This window comes from Sciurus carolinensis, chromosome 1 (assembly GCF_902686445.1).
Source record: "Sciurus carolinensis chromosome 1, mSciCar1.2, whole genome shotgun sequence".
NCBI classification, from domain to species: domain Eukaryota; kingdom Metazoa; phylum Chordata; class Mammalia; order Rodentia; family Sciuridae; genus Sciurus; species Sciurus carolinensis.
This window is the reverse complement of record NC_062213.1, coordinates 156,561,726-156,578,191: the sequence shown is the minus strand read 5'-3', so window position 1 is coordinate 156,578,191 and position 16,466 is coordinate 156,561,726. Positions and strand designations below refer to the sequence as shown.

The 16,466-nt window shown below is 41.5% G+C and overlaps 2 protein-coding genes across 4 annotated transcripts in view; one reads left to right on the top strand and one right to left on the bottom strand.

Annotated features, from left to right (window-relative positions):
• Raver2 (ribonucleoprotein, PTB binding 2) overlaps window positions 1-9,937 on the top strand; it is a 78,293-nt gene extending 68,356 nt beyond the window's left edge. For both annotated transcript variants that reach the window (XM_047540354.1, XM_047540344.1), the window contains exon 12: window positions 7,669-9,937. In XM_047540354.1, the coding sequence (XP_047396310.1) occupies window positions 7,669-7,815 (147 nt within the window). In that variant the 3' untranslated portion in view covers window positions 7,816-9,937. The remainder of the gene's footprint in view (window positions 1-7,668) is intronic.
• A 781-nt stretch (window positions 9,938-10,718) lies between these two features.
• The window catches only part of Jak1 (Janus kinase 1), a 132,488-nt gene continuing 126,740 nt past the window's right edge, over window positions 10,719-16,466 (bottom strand). For both annotated transcript variants that reach the window (XM_047540320.1, XM_047540331.1), the window contains 6 exons: window positions 15,744-15,936; window positions 14,900-15,024; window positions 14,410-14,582; window positions 12,838-12,955; window positions 12,063-12,173; window positions 10,719-11,395 (listed from right to left, as the gene is read on the bottom strand). In XM_047540320.1, coding sequence (XP_047396276.1) covers window positions 11,291-11,395; window positions 12,063-12,173; window positions 12,838-12,955; window positions 14,410-14,582; window positions 14,900-15,024; window positions 15,744-15,936 — 825 coding nt within the window. In that variant the 3' untranslated portion in view covers window positions 10,719-11,290. The remainder of the gene's footprint in view (window positions 11,396-12,062; window positions 12,174-12,837; window positions 12,956-14,409; window positions 14,583-14,899; window positions 15,025-15,743; window positions 15,937-16,466) is intronic.

The window sequence follows — 16,466 nt, the reverse complement described above, 5'->3', positions numbered from 1 at the left end:
AAGGATATGAACAGACACTTCACAGAAGAAGATCTACAAGCAATCAACAGATATATGAAAAAATGTTCAACATCTCTAGTAATAAGAGAAATGCAAATCAAAACTACCCTAAGATTTCATCTCACCCCAATTAGAATGGCGATTATCAAGAACACAAGCAACAATAGGTGTTGGCCAGGATGTGGGGAAAAAGGTACACTTATACATTGCTGGTGGGGTTGCAAATTAGTGCAGCCACTCTGGAAAGCAGTATGGAGATTCCTCAGAAAGCTTGGAATGGAACCACCATTTGACCCAGCTATCCCACTCCTTGGCCTATACCCAAAGGACTTAAAATCAGCATACTACAGAGATACAGCCACATCAATGTTCATTGCTGCTCAATTCACCATAGCCAGATTGTGGAACCAACCTAGATGCCCTTCAGTTGATGAATGGATAAAGAAACTGTGGCATATATATACAATGGAATATTACTCCACAATGAAGAATGATAAAATTATGGCATTTGCAGGCAAATGGATGAAATTGGAGAATATCATGCTAAGTGAGATAAGCCAATCTCAAAAAACTATAGGACGAATGATCTCACTGATAAGCGGATGAGGACATATAATGGGGGGTGGAAGGGGTTAGCATTAGGGTTACGGTTAGGTTTAGGGTTAGGGATAAGGAGGGTGGTAAGAATGAAGGAAGGAGGGACTGTATAGAGGGAAAAGAGGGGTGGGAGGGGTTGGGGGAAAGGGAAAAAAATAATGAATCAAGCATCATTGCCCTATGTAAATTTATGATTACACAAATGGTATGCCTTGACTCCATGTACAAATAGAGAAACAACATGTATCCCATTTGTATACAATAAAAAAAAATATGAACAACAATAAAAAAAATAAAATAAAATAAAATGGGCTAGGGATGTGGCTCAGTGGTAAAAGTATGCCTGGGTTCAATCCCCAGTACCCAAAATTTTTAAATTAAAACAATAAAATTTGCAGCATACACTCTAGCTGTGATAATAGCATTATAGTCTGAATTATTTTGTTAATTGCAATGTGCAGTGTTTGAAATTTCAGATTCTGTACATGTATATAGGTACATATACATTCGTGGATGAGAGCTCAGCCTTACAGCAGGAGGCTTTGAGCCAGTTTATTAAATCTTGAATAACTAGATGTAACATCTAATTATAATCTGACAAATACAAATATTTCCCTCCTCTCGCCTTTTATCAAAGTAAAAGATCAGAGTATATCTTCAGCAACGTTTCAGCCTGACATTGTCGTTGGTTTCAATAATGTAAAGAACACTTTCAGACCGAGTTCAGCTGTCCACTGTGACTATAAATTGTCTCTGGGCTTTTATCGACACTGGCCTTGAGCTGCAGCCTCCGCAGCGCGGGAGGACTGCACTATCCACTTGCATGTTGGACTCCTGTGTCACCGCGGTTCCCGGATTGGTTCCTACCAGGAAGCTGACAGCCGGCCTTAGGAAACCAGCCACACAGTGTGTGATGAGATGCTGTGATGGGGGACCAGAAATAAAGCGAAGGTGAACAAAAAGGCAGAAGGTGCACAAAAAGGCAGAGGTGCTCCTTCCCTTCACAGAGAGCCCAATACTGCCACCTAGTGGAAAAAATGCAGAAAAGAACACTTCGTAAAGAATGCGGTGCGGACCAGGACAGATCCGAATCTTGAGACAAACACCAACCACATAAAATGCGGCTGAAAAACCTAAACCTAATTTAAACAATAATTACGGGAGCACAGGTTGTGTCTATATGAAGACTGCACAGTAATTTGGAAAGTACTTTTAATAAAAAGTGATTTGGGATATATATTGAGGAGTGGGATAACTGGGTCAAATAGTGGTTCCTTAAGGGAAGGGGAGGAGTTGAGAGAAAGAATAGAAGTTCAGTAGATTAGACAAAGGTGAATGGAGGGAGGGAAGGGGGATAGAACAAGGAAAGACAGTGGAATGAGTCTGACATAGTTTTCCCATGCACACATATGAAACCAGCACAGTGACTTCCACCATCATGTACAACCATAAGAATGGGGTCCTATCTAAAATAAGATATATTCCATGCTTGTATGATTATATCAGAATGAATTTACTGTCATGTATAACTAAAAAGTACCAATAAAAATTGATTTTGGCTAAAAATTGGAAGTAAGGAGAGCAAACTTTTGAAGTTAACTTTACCTCATTTTAAAAATAGTTTGGCTATAAATCAAATAGGTCTTTTCAATCTTTAAAAACCAATATTAAAACCAATATATAATATAAATAAATCTAATGACAGCTTTGAGTCACTGCTGTGACATGTTAAAGCTAATTTTTCAAAGGGTTTTAATGTGGCTTGATTTAAAAAAAAATGTTTATTAAACATACTTAAGGGTCTGGGAACATAGCTCAGTGGTAGACCACTGGCCTAACAGGTGCGAGACCCTGGATTCAATCCCTAGCATGGCAAAAAACTAACAAAAAAACAAAAACAAGATGTATAAGTGTACTTCCTGGTGTGGTCACTAAAACTTGTGAGATGGTCAAGTTTTACCTTTTTATTCTTTTTAATGGGTCACAATACCTTTTGGAGGACAAATTTTAAAATCCAAAGTTAGAACTTAACATTATGCATAGAAGGACTAGCAGCTGAGAGGCAGAAATGAATATGAAAATTGGGAACATCTGTGTATGTGTATGAGAAAGAGATGTTTTCTTCTTAGTTACATCATTAACGTCACAAAATAAAACGTGTTGGGTTGTAAACATTTTTAACAATGGGGGAGCTAAATTATATTTTTAAATAAAATTTTAGAAGTGTTTAATGCAGGGGCTGGGGAGATAGCTCAGTCGGTAGAGTGCTCGCCTTGCAAGCACAAGGCCCTGGGTTCAATCCCCAGCACCGAAAAAAAAAAAAAAAAAAAAAAAAAAAAAAAAAACCAACAACAAAAAAGAAATGTTTAATGCAGAAGAATCAAATGAATTTGTATTTCTGTAAGTATGAAATATACCAGCTGGATTTGAGACTATAAGAAATGTGAGGACCAGATCCAGACTTAATAAGAACGAATACACTTACTCATTTTGAGTTCTCCCTGTACCTAACTCCATGACAGAGACAAGATTTAGAAAAGGTGAAGCAGGGCTGGAGATAAAGGTGACACAAAGAAACCCTAAAGCGCTTAATCAATTTGATTTTATATTTAGGGGCTACATACTCACTGGGTACATTTCTTTCAGGAGACTAATAATGATAAAAGAAATATACCTTTCATTGACTTGGTAGCAGATGAGCCCAGCAGGCTTCACTACGGACATTAGCATATCCCAAAGGAATCTATTCAAGATTCTGCTTTCTTAAGTTCTGTGAGAACTTTGAACACTAGGCCCAGGTTTGATTATTAAAATACGCTTAAAAATTGTGTTTAAGGGTGTTCATGGTGGCACACACCTGTAATCTCAGCAGCTCAGGAGGCTGAGGCAGGATCCTGAGTTCAAAACCAGCCTCAGAAGCTTAGTGAGGCCCTAAGCAACTCAGCAAGACCCTGTCTCTAAATAAAATATGTAAAAAGGCCTGGGGACGTGGCTCAGTGGTTAAGTGCCCCTGGGTTGAATGCCCCCCCCCCAAAAGTGTTTAAAGTACATGTAAGTATTATACTTTGGCAGTCAAAAAACGAAGGGGAGGCAGTGAGAAGTGGCCAGGTTCAAGGCGCTCTGGGGAGGTCAGTAGGACATCCTGAGGATAGGAGAGGAGACAGAATGACTCCAGGGTTTTTGACCTAGAAACAGGGACCTGTCACTGAGATAGGCAAGACTGAGTGGAGTAGGTTTTAGGGACAGGAGTGACAGGAGTGGGCTTAGTTTTGCACATAAACCTCAGATGCCTAGGTGGAGATGTGGTACTGTTGTTGGTCATGGGAGCCTGGAGGGGCGGGGAGAGACATGGCAGGGACACAGTGTTGAGAACCCTAAGATTCATGTCGAGTGCTGTAAATTGCAGATTGGATGAGATCACCAGGAAGTGAGGATAAAGAAAGAGGCCAGGGTCTGCCTCTGTGCGTCTCAGCATTTCTCTTGTTTTCTGGGGAAATTATTAGAAAGCAAATCATCAGGACAAGGGAGGCATCTTCGTCAGAGGTTCCAGGCCTGGGAAGGTTGGAAACAGTCACCTAGGAGGGTAGAGAGGACGTGGGCAGGGGATATAGTAGGATTGCCTGGCAGCCCCACGGGGCTCCCTTAGTTATGAGCACATGGCTAAGGAAGAATCAGCCTTGGATCATAGCTCCAAAGGTCGGGATGGCATCCCTGGGTGCACACCTCACAGGGCAGTTCAGCTCACCCTAAGGAGGGCCTTGCTGAAGGTTAGAGCTCTCTGAATTTGAATGTTCTGTTGGAAGTATACACACCGAGAGGAGCAGAGTCCTTTTGAAAGGGAAGGTCCAGGGATTAAACATCATGTATGGTCTTGACTAAGAGTTTTTTGGAATTCTTCAGACTGAGATGCAACTCAGACTTCGGCTGGACATGCAAGTCCCAGCACAGGCTGTGCAGAGGTGGCAGGTTCCTCTCTGAGCTTCCTACTTCCCAGGGCTGCTGTTCTGAACATTAAATGAGTTAACATACAGAAAGCATCTGGGATATATTTATGTATATCTTCAGGGTGAGTTATTTGCTTCCAAAGATAAAAGTTTCCGGCATCACCTGAACTGGACAACTCTAGGCTTTTTCAAGTGTATGTGTGAAAACCCTTTTTTGAGTTTGTTTTGTTTGCCTCTTTCGTGACCATTTTTTCTTCTTTCTTCTTTCCTCCCTCTGGGGATTGAATCCAGGGGCACTAACCACTGAATACATCCCAAGTCCTTTTGAAACAGGGTATTGTAAGCGCTTAGGGCCTTGCTAAGTTGGTGAGTCTGGCCTTAAACTTGCATTCCTCCTGCCTCAGCCTCTCCAGTTGCTGGGATGACAGGCGTGTGACACTGCACCAGGCTTATTTTTCCTCTCTCTCTCTCTCTCTCTCTCTCTCTCTCCTCTATCTCTCTCTCTCTAGTTCTTAGGATTTTATTTCTCCCAGGTCACTGAGCTTTGTTTCACAAATCCTAACTACCGTCACTGCCCATTCACTGGTTCTTATGCTAAAAGTTTGAGAGACTGTGTTAGTATTGTATGGCCACAATGGCGTCTGTCTTCACGGTTCTTCCTAAGTTTTCCGTGCTGCTCCATGAAGTTTTTCGCTGCTCTTAGATCTCAGTTGGTTCACACTGTGGGTGGCCTGGTGCCCTTGGAATGTCTTTTGAATGAAAAAAAACCTAATGTCCTATCTGGTGTCTGAGAATAATGATGGTTTTGAAAGGAAAATTCAGGCCAGGCACAGTGGCACACAACTGTAATCCCAACTGCTTGAGAGGCTGAGGCAGGAGGATCATAAGGTCAAGGCCAGCCTGGGCAATTTAGCAAGACCCTGTCTCAGAATAAAAAATAAAAAGGGCTGGGTGCTTGTGTGTGTGTGGCGGGGGCGGGGGTAACTAAGAGGTTCAGTTCCCAGTACTAAAAAAAAATCAAGCCAAGTTCAGGCCATTTCTTTGCTTTACACCAAGACACAAAGCCACGGATTACCACATAGCAGGGAGAAGCAGGAAAGGGAAGCAAAGGAGCAGGAGAGTTCTAGACTCAGTGGGGTGTTTGCTTCTCCCCACTCTTAGGACAGACTAGTGATTTATGAAAGGAAGAAAGCTGGTGGGAAAGAGTTGTTGCTGCTGGAAGCAAGGAGGTGCCAGGGCTCAAGGCTGGGGTCCAGCATGCGGGGGGATGCTGCTGAGGGCGCCCGCGGAGAAGGCAGCCGGGGAGAGTGAGAGGAAGGCTGACCGCCAGCCAAGAGGGGCGAGCCAAGTAGCCTTCCAGAGGGAGCCGAATGCCGGTGCCCATCACTTCCGCTTCAGCAACTGTCAACTTGTGGCCGGTCTCATTTCATCTGTGCCTCCACCTAGTGCCCTCCTCAGATGATTTCTGAGCAAACCCCGAAGCTTCTTCACTACCAAGAGAAACTTTCAGATGGAGTTAAAGTCAAATTCTTTGTAATCAGTGCTTCAGTTTGTGAACCATTCCTTAAAACAAGGTTTCACGTGAAGGCTTTTGTTGTCCCACAACAATGTTAACCCACACAGAAATAAGAGGAGCCCACGCAGCCCTGTCAGTCTCTGTCATCCCTTGTCTGTTTTCAAAAATATTTTTTGTAGATGGACACGGTATCTTTTATTTTTTTATGTGATGCTGAGAATTGAACCCAGTGCCTCACACGGGCCCTGGAGCCCCAGCCCCAGCCTCACCCTTGTCTGGACAAGTGTGATGGAGGGCTGGCTGCGAATCTACAGGGAACCGTGACACACTTGCCCCTTTGTTCCTCTGAGGTCGACTCCAGTTTTAAAAACTGTGACCGTTGTTGGTTCAAAAGCAATTTCAGTTTTAATCATCATGTGTTTTAAGAAGAGTGCATTGCTGGAAAGCTGAACGCTACCTGATCACTCCTTTCCCTGTTCTTGTAATTATTTTCAACAAGTTTGTCACGCCGTCCATAAAAGGAAGAACCTCGGGATCAGATCACAGGTCATGCCACGGTCCGACTTACTGATTTCTGTGACCACCAGAGACAAACATTTGGCCCACTCTGGGACTAGAATCTCCGGGTAGAGCCAGGAAATCTGATTATTTGGGACACTGAAGTTTTGAGTTCCCATTGCTCTCTAGGATGCTATTCTTCTTGACGTCGTTTGCCAGCGTTTACACCTGCAAGTGTGTTCTCTCTCCCCTTCTCTCACTGGACTTCTTGATCCGTGGCTCCATTCCTTAGCGGTGCCCTTCCTTAAGGGAAAAGCAGTATTTAGTATTTGTGTTCTGACTCAGTGGGGCTGAGGCATGACCAACAGGAGGGGCTCAGTGCTCTTAATTTCCCTGTCCCTCACATACTGGGGGCAGGTGAGGGCTGGTTTGTGTCTGACAAAAGTCCCACAGGTAATCTTCTTTTTTTTATGGTGCTGAAAATAGAACCCAGGGCCTTGGTCATGCTAGACTCGTGCTCTCCTGCGCAGCCCCACCCGAAGCCCCCACAGGTGATTTTTATACAGAAACTTCAAAATCTAATTTACTTTAACAAGGAAGTACATGTTTTGCTGTTGTTTGGTACTGAGGATTTAACCCAGGGGTGGGCTTGCAGCTGAGCTACACCCCAAGCTACACCCCCCCCCCATTTCCAGTCCAGCTTTTTATCTTTTCTTTTTTATTTCCTTTTTTTTTTTTTTTTTTTTTTGCTAAGTTGTCCATGCTGACTTGTGATTCCCCCGGCTGCTTCCTCAGTAAAAGAATGACATTTTACATTTTTAAATGGTTGGAGGTGGGGGATGAAAACTTCCTACATGAAATGGAAGTATCAGTGCCCACGAAATTTTATTGGACCACAGCTACGCTCACTCACTCACGTATCATCTGTAGCTGGGGTTATAGGAATGCCCTACTCGGTCTGGTCTATGTATTTTTTTGATAGCGTTGATATTTATCCTGCTCTTCTGTATCTGCACCAACTTGAAGTAGAATGCTTTTCTTCGAAACATCTTTGATGCATAACCCAATTTTAATTTACATTTTAATATTAATTGTGATTTTACTTTCTCATAGGTGTCCTCTTTAAGAAATGAAAAGCGAGGCTCGTCCTATCTCATCTCTGCTCCAGAAGGTGGCGCAGTGGAATTAGTTGACCAGCACTCTCAGGGCACCGGAGCATATTACATGGAAACCTACTTAAAAAAGAAGCGAGTGTATTAAGTTTTCTCCTTATAACCTCCTGAGATTCTCTGCAGTATCTCTGCTGTTCATCGCTGCCTTAACTTCATTCAAACTAGCCATATCCTATAAATACGGGTTTATTATTTCCCAGAAGGAACTGTGTTGTGCAGCAGGCAGAATTGCCAAATAAAAAACAGTAGCAATAAGAAGAGACATTAATTGAGGACATTTTCCACTAGAATTAGATGCATCTTAATTAATGTGACATTAACTTACTGTCCATTGGAGAAATTAACCATGTTTCAACATTCCTTGTTTGAGGAATGGGAACAATTTTGACATCACATATGAAAGTCTGAAGCAATAAATGGGAAGCAATCTTGTTTCCTTAGCCTTAGGATGAATTTCTTATAAGCCAATGTGCATTTTAATTTACTTCCCCTAGAAGTAATCTCATTTATAGATTTTTAGGACTTTTCCTAGAACTACAACAAGGGTGCAAGTACCAAACGTGATGATGGCCATAAAGATGCTATAAAGATGCTCTTTATGCAAATTTCATTATCACCCCCACACCAGCCATACTCTCTTAAACCCAACAACGATAATGAAGTCCAAGGCATACACTACTGCAGATGCTTGACCCTTAAGGTGTTATTACTATTCATACCTTTTGTAAAAATCTCAAGCTATCTTAGGTAAATAACTTTGGTGATCTAATACAGGGGTTAGCAAGCCACCCTAGGACCAGATTCAGTCCACCACTTATCTTTGTGCTGCCTGCAAGGTAAGAATGACATTTTACATTTTTAAATGGTTGGAGGCGGGGGATGAAAACTTCCTACATGAAATGGAAGTATCAGTGCCCACGAAATTTTATTGGACCACAGCTACGCTCACTCACTCACGTATCATCTGTAGCTACTTTTATACTACCTTGGCAGAACTGAGTAGCTTCAACAGAGACCATATAGCCTAAAAAGCCTAAAATATTTACTGTCTGACCCTTCATAGTTTGCTGGCACTGATCTGATGGAACTAATTCCCCATTGTGGTTATTTCGCCTAAAGAAGGACCTTTAACCTATGAGATAGACTTATAAGTGGCAAGAACATAGGTTTCTGTCTCTCGTTTCATAGCATAGACTCGTGATGATCTAATTATTAGACAGGGTCATTTTTGTCATCAATGCCCAATATTTCCACAACAGAGTAAAGCAGTCGATACTGCACTCTCAAAGTTTTATGGGGACATGGTATTTATAACCATTTTGAGCTAATAAGCTATACCTCACTCTCTGGTTTGTCTCTCATTCTTTTGGGTAGTATATTATGCTGAAAAATGAGCTATTTTACCCAATTTACTTCTGAAAAGAATTTTTGTCTTTATTAATGTGACTTTTAACATCACCATTTTCTGAAGACCTTGGTATTAAATGCATGAGACACATTTTGCCATTTAGAAATTTCTACATCTGTTCATTGTTATAAGACTATAATTGAATTTGGAATCTCAATAATCCTTTCAGATCAGATCCTTAAAACATATCATTTGGGAAGACTTGTTTTTGACTATGATATAGACATCCTGCTTTACTTATGAAGTCTAGAACTGGTTCATATGTTGTATGCTTTGTAAAGAATTTTACTTGGTCTAATTTATTATATTTACTTACTTCTGTTGGAAAACTATGGCTGGAAAGTTAGACTAAGACAGTTTCTAAGAAGTATACTACCTATAAATCACAATCAGGATTTTATCAGTTATATGGCAGATGACTAATGGCATCTCCATGTCCTGTACTTCTCCTTCCAATTTTCCTGCTGTATTTTGCCTCTTCAGTGCTTAGTCATACTTCTACTGCAGTTAAGAATAGAAGAAAGGGAAGATGGTGAATTTTACATGAGCTACAAAGTGAGAACAGGCACAGGTCGAAAGAACAAAAACATGCTTTGGATCACAGCACCAGTAGATTTGCCATCCATATTGGCCTGTGGCCGTTTTCACTGGACATAATAGAAGTGCAGTGCAAGCGGTGTCAGTAATGAGTCATTACCAATCCTCCTCTCTCAGAATCTATACTGTTATTTTTCTATGTAAGTGAATTGTTTAAAATGCTTCAAAAATGAAAACTTAATATTAAAACGCATATGCATGTAAAGTCTTTAGTACATTTATTTGTATAAAGAGTAAACAAAGTGCATACAGAGTGGCCACAGGTTTGACACAGAGATCTTGGGTAATACAGGGCAACTGAACAAATTTAAATGTCAAGTTTATTGTTGCCACTAAAGCAATCCTGAACTTTCTTTGGGCTCAAAAGATGAAAAGGAAGGTATTGAACAACACTAGACATCATTAACAGAAAAGTTTTTCAGACTCTTGGTCATAAAGAACTTTATGGTTCACATTGAATCAGACACTAAACATTTTTAATTACCCAGCTACTTCCAAGCAAACTGAAAACTGTCATAAATGTATCCTGAACTTCAGAGTGCCTCTAGCCGGGTCTTTTCTTTCAAGTTTTGCACCATAAGGTGATGGTCACAATAGTGATCGACCCTTGTAGATGGGTGGTAAATATTGAAACACTCTTAAGAACAGTGCAACTTATGTGGTATACATTCTGTTCATATGCAGCATCCAAAACCAATGCTGGAACAGCTTGCCCCAAAGTGGTAGAGTTATAAAAGGGTATGCGCTGATGTTTCTTAAAAGCGTGTCTAATAGCATCCGGGTTTGCAGAGTCTGTCTGATTAAAGTCGACTGCTTAGGAAAGCACTGGCCCAGGCTTAGTTCTCAAGAAATAACATGCAGCAGAGTATCAATTTCCATGCTGGCCCCTGTGCAGAACCAGTTTGCTCAACAATGGTAGTACCAGTGGTCAGCCAAGGGACCAGCATCTGAGCCACTGAAGAAACAGCTTGATGTTTCAGTCCTACTGGTGACAGGAATACACACTCTTTTTTTTTTTTTTTTTTTTAAAGAAACAACAGTATACTAAACTGGTATCTAATATTTTTAAGAATGTTTGGTCTATCGCCATCTAGATATTGAAATCTGAGGGCATGTTAAGAGTATCACTTAAGTCCATCAATTTTTGTCTAAGATTAATGTGCCAGAAAAACATTTCAGATCAGGTGGCAGCTGGGAAGAGCGATCTGATGACTTTGGTCAGTTCCTCTTATTTTCACAAATCCCATTTTGGTATATAATCATGACAGTAAACTAGCTAGATGAAAGAGTGGCACATTCGTTCCAAAGGGAGGAGTGCTTAAGTGCTTCCTAGGTATTTTTGTTGTCCTTTGTCACTGAGTTTGAGAGATGCCAAATTGAAAGGAAGTTCTTATCCATGCTGAGCGCCACAGTGTGCCTCACACATGTGCACGTGCTCAAGGATTTGTCGACTACATCTTGTTAGAACACAAACTTTTTCCATTAAAAAAAATCTTTTTTAAATGGCTTTGTTGGGGGAGGAGGACTTTATCAGCAAACAGTGGAATTTAAATGATATTCATGCTTCGTATTTTAAAAGTGCTTCAAATCCTTCGATAAGGCTCTGAAAGGTTGTCCGATTCGATGGCTGTAATTCCCAGCATTTTCTCATAAGTTGATAAACCTATAAAAAGTAAAAACAAGAACTGTAGTGACAGTAAAAATGTTGTTAGATTTGGAAGCTTTTTAAAAAAATTATGGAAACATTAAAGTAAGGATATATTTTGGAACTATGAGGAAATGATTTTTCCTTAAGACTAAAAAAGAGGAATATTTCTGTAATTTAAAATACAGGAAATGTTCATAACTGCAGTTCATAAATGGTAGTAACATTAGAGAAGCTCATGGCTGACTCCCCTTCAACACAGTCTGGCTCACTACTAAGCCTTCTGTTTAGACTCCATCTTGCCACTAGCCACCTCACTCTTGGACTCATACTATCCGGTGTAAGTGATCTCTAAAGAGTTGAGACTGAAAGGCTCAATTAATCTTAGAGTATAAATTCTGTTAATAAGTGGGATATACTTACACACAAAAGTGCACTTATATGTATTTTTCACAATACTACTACACTAAAACCTCCACTGGGGTATGTGTGTGGACGAATGTGGAAGGAAGCCTATTTTTGGAGGGAATACTTGCTTTGAACATCACTATCATCCACCCCAAAGATGATTTCTTAGACGTCTCAGTCTCAGAAAACTATTTCATAGGGGTTTTCTACTCCATCTCCCCACTCACTGCCCACCTGCTTCCTTGCTGGATAACTCACGCTATGGGAAGATAAATACCTGATCAGGACAGTTAGGCGGACATGGCAAACGTTTTCCTTCTTTCAGCGTGTTCACAAGTCTTGTTACGGTCATCTGGCCTTGAGTTGGGCCTATCATTTTCAGGAACAACTATGTAAAATAAAACCAAACAAAATGTTTTACTTTGCATACACTTGTATAAAAATTAAACAATTAAAGTACAATTTCTAGAATTAACTAGAAATTAAAGTAACAAAAATGTTTTTCTCCTTAAGCAATGTTAAATAAAAATCCAAAATTCTTATTAGCTCTCAACAGTTAATCTGGAATCAGGGTCTTAGATTCTGCCAACCCCTTTTGCCAGAAAAGGAGGCTGTTTCATGAAGATGATCTCATTTAGAAATTAATGAGGCACTAACAAGTCTCCTCCCTATGCCACCCACTTAACTCACCCACCCTTCCACAAAAGGGCCCCATCTCCTGGCACAGATAAGAAAGACCCTGGAAAGTTGGTTCATTCGATATAACTTTGGGTTCCTTATGAAACCAAAACTTGAGAGACCCACAAATAAATTAAAAAAACAAAAAACAAAAACAAAAACAAAAAAACAAGGAAAACAGAAAAGTGGCCTTTTCTGATTCCATTTAAAAGCAAAACTTTCGAAGCAGAGGAATGGACACATTTTAGTTGGGTTCTTTATTTTTTTTGGTGGTGCTGGGGATTGAACCCATGGCCTTGTGCTATCGACTGAGCTATCTCCCCAGCCTCCTAGTTGGGTTCTGTATTCACACGACATGAAAAGTTAAGACTTACAGCCATGGGACTAGACTCTGAATCACAGTAAGTAAGCAGCTCATGCAGGGTCACTCCAAAAGACCAGACATCAGAGGCAATATAAAATTTACACTGAATTAAACATTCTGGTGCGTACCTGAAATAAAGAATGTGAGCCTTCAATTCATGGCAGAGCTACTCCAACAAAAATTACAGATTAGCTCAGAAAAGTCACCTCTTTGGTCCTTACAATTTAAGACCCAAGGCATCTAGTATATTATGTATTAGTTACATATGTGCTACTATGGGGCACATCTGACATACAGAACAATATCCTTTACAGGTTCCCAGTAGCATGTATTTGCCCCAAAATAAGACCAGTCTGCACTCCGTTTCTGACTCAGGGTTATATGAAAACAAGTCCCAGGTTTGACTTCCTGTAGGCTCCTAGATCAGCAGGGACCTCACCAGCCTATCCTCTTCCAGTGTCATCTGTTTTGGTGAATGACACCCAATTGCCCAAGACAGATATTGAGGCATTCCACACCCAATTTCCTAAGCACTCCTCAAATCTACTTACTTCTCACGTTCCTGATCACTGTCCTAGTTCACAATGTCACTTGCTAGGTTGCTAAAGAAGCTAAATCAGAATCCCTGGATCCAATCTTGCTTTCCTCCATGGTTATCTTTTTAAAAACAATTTCTATCCTTCAATCCTGCCACGGTATCCCTGCTCTAGGGAGGGAGTGTTTGCTGTAGAACTGTTTCCCAAGCTCTGACTCAGCCCCCCTCTGAAAACCTCCTGCCCCTTCATGACTTACCCATGCTGAGTTTTTTTTCAGTTCTTCTCTCATTCCTGTTAGTCACAAATGCCCTTCTAATCAACTCTAAGTCCCCACAAGTCATTTGGATTTCATCTAAACACTCGGGATGTCCAGAAAAACCAAGTGGGAACCCCTCTGTGCCAACTGTTTCTTCAGGCTGGCTGCCTCACCCTGCACCTGTCTGCTTGATCACCACATCTCCAGCAGCTGGCATGAGGGGTGGGCTCTGACATGTATCGTTTTTATCAGCGAGTGAAGGTTCAGGCTCTGCAGAGGGGAGAGGTCTGCCGGGTCTGTACAGCACACCCAAGTGCAGACCAGTCTTACAGGGAAGCAACTAAGGGTGGGCTGTCAGTGTGTGGCCTTCTAACCAGGATGACTGATGTCAAGTGAGAGATGATCGAGTCTCCTTCCCATAACTTGCTCTGTCCAGGATTTCCCGACTGCTCAATGCCCACTTTGTCACCTCCTGCCCCTTCTTCCCACCTGCCCTTCACGCCTCCCTCCACCTGCTCACAGTTGTAAGAACTGTGCAGACGGAAGCTGGAGATGCTGAGCTGGTGGTCAGACTGCTCCGGTTCCTTGGGAGATGGTGCCGTCCAAGCTCAGGCATTTACATAGGCTGCTTTTCAGCCTGACTGGTATTTCTTGAAGGTAAATGTAAATCGATTCTAACTATTCTAATCCTCTCTTGATTCAGGCCAGAGGAATGAGACATTAGAATAGCCAGAAGCACTTATCAAAACAGTGTAAACCCTGTGTCACTCTAATTGTCTGATTCAGTTACCAAAACACAGGGCTGTCCCGGTCGTCCTTGACGGTGTAGTACTCCTTATCCGTTTCAATTGCTTTGGTTAAACCAAAGTCTCCAATTTTCACTTGGTGTTCACTCTCAACAAGGACATTTCTTGCTGCTAAGTCCCGGTGAACATATTGCCGAGAACCCAAATAGTCCATCCCCTAGTAGAGAAATAAAGTCAAACATTGTTAGAGTCATTTCAGATGGATTTTGTATCACTTCATAATAAAAGAAGTGTCATTTCATTCATATCACTGACTATTTTTTTTATTTGTATTTTTAAGCAAGAATAGTAAGATCAACTGTCTCAAAGAAATTCACATTCAAGTAGTCACACTTAATACATCTGTTCACTTTCATATAAAAGCTCATTTCTCATTCCAATAATACAGAGCAAAATAACTCAGTGTAGTTATTACAAACAAATTTACTAGGGCAGAATGCCTGATTTTTTTAATATGCTTTTTTTTTTTTTTACCTTACAAATCTGAACAGCATATTTTAGCTGCTGTTTAAGGTTAATTTTGTTCTTATTCTTTGGAAGATATTCCTTAAGGCTTCCAGAAGGCAGAAACTCCATGATAAGCTTAATACCATTTCCTCCTGTTGGGGAAAAAAAATACATTGTGTGAGTCTCCCAGAGAGGAAAGAGCACAGGATCTGGAGTCAGAGGACTTGCGGTGGTTTCTTCGTCATCCCCTGAGCACAGACCAACTCCTAACCTCTGCACTGCAGGACCCTCGACAGTGAAAGGATCTTAAAACTTAGGTTCCCACTCAGTCACAAGCATCACTGGGCTAACAACCTGAGTGCTCTATAAACCACTAGGCAAATGATAATATTAATGAGGCATCTTCTTCACTACTAGCTTTGAAGGACATACCTGAGTGGAATACTAGCTCACAAATCAGATTCAAATATTAGTAAACACTACTACCATTAAATACCACTCACCATCTTGACTTGGATAAGCATAGAACAAAATGCACTGCCTGGAACTGGATCCAAAGAATGGGGAAAGGGAGTAGGAGGTCATTACGTATGGCATCAGTGTAGATATCTGGGTGGGTGCAATCTAATACACAGCATGGGTGTATGAACCCTTGGAGAGACGAGGCTGGAACCACACCATGGCTGGGAGGGATGCTGTCTTCCCCAGAAGCTGCTGAGGGATTTGACAGTGTGCAACCTGGAAGCCCTACCAGCCCATGGAAGCCACAGCTAGTACGTTCAGATGACCCAGATGAGGCGGAGGGTTGCCTGGTCTTATGACCCCAACAATCACTTAGTCTTTAAATCAGACCCCACTCTGTGCAACATACCATCTTCAGTGCAGATTCCTTTGTACTTCACAATGTTCTCATGATAGAGGTTCCTTAAGATTTCTATTTCCTTCTTCAGATCAGCTATGTGGTTACCTCCACTCTCAGGCTTCAGGGATTTGACAGCTACCTGCTCTCCTGTATTGTCCCCCTCTGGGTCATACCTGCAGAGCTCAACTTTCCCAAAGTGGCCCTGGAGAGAAAAATGCACATGCTATTATAAGAAGTCCCAGCCTGTGCTAGAACACACTTAGAAAATAAGTCTTGCTCCTCATAACTGTTCCCCTGAAGGCTAGGGTCAATAGCTGGTCAGACCTTTGCTGACAGAAGCCTCTCACCTGGATTCCACCACCTACCACAACCCCCTTCCTCTCCTGGCCTCACTTCCTCTGTTACTGAGTTAAGACAAAGTAGCAGGTGACTAATAAGCCCATACATCAATCCCAGTTTCCAAGAAAATGTAACCCACAAAATGATGAAGGCCACCATCTGGACCTGCAGAAAACTATGGAGTCCTCCAATAGCCCAAGGCCCATCCTACAGACAGGGACCACAGTGCAGTTGACAAGCGCATCTGTACAAAGAATCTTCAGAAGCTATGGCATCAGACCTCAGCTAAGCCACTTAATGGTGATGTTGCTTGGTCATGTCACAGACTCTTCCAAACTGGCTCCCACTGTGTTTTCTGTATAAACTAGTAACAAGAACCCTGGGGGATGCTGT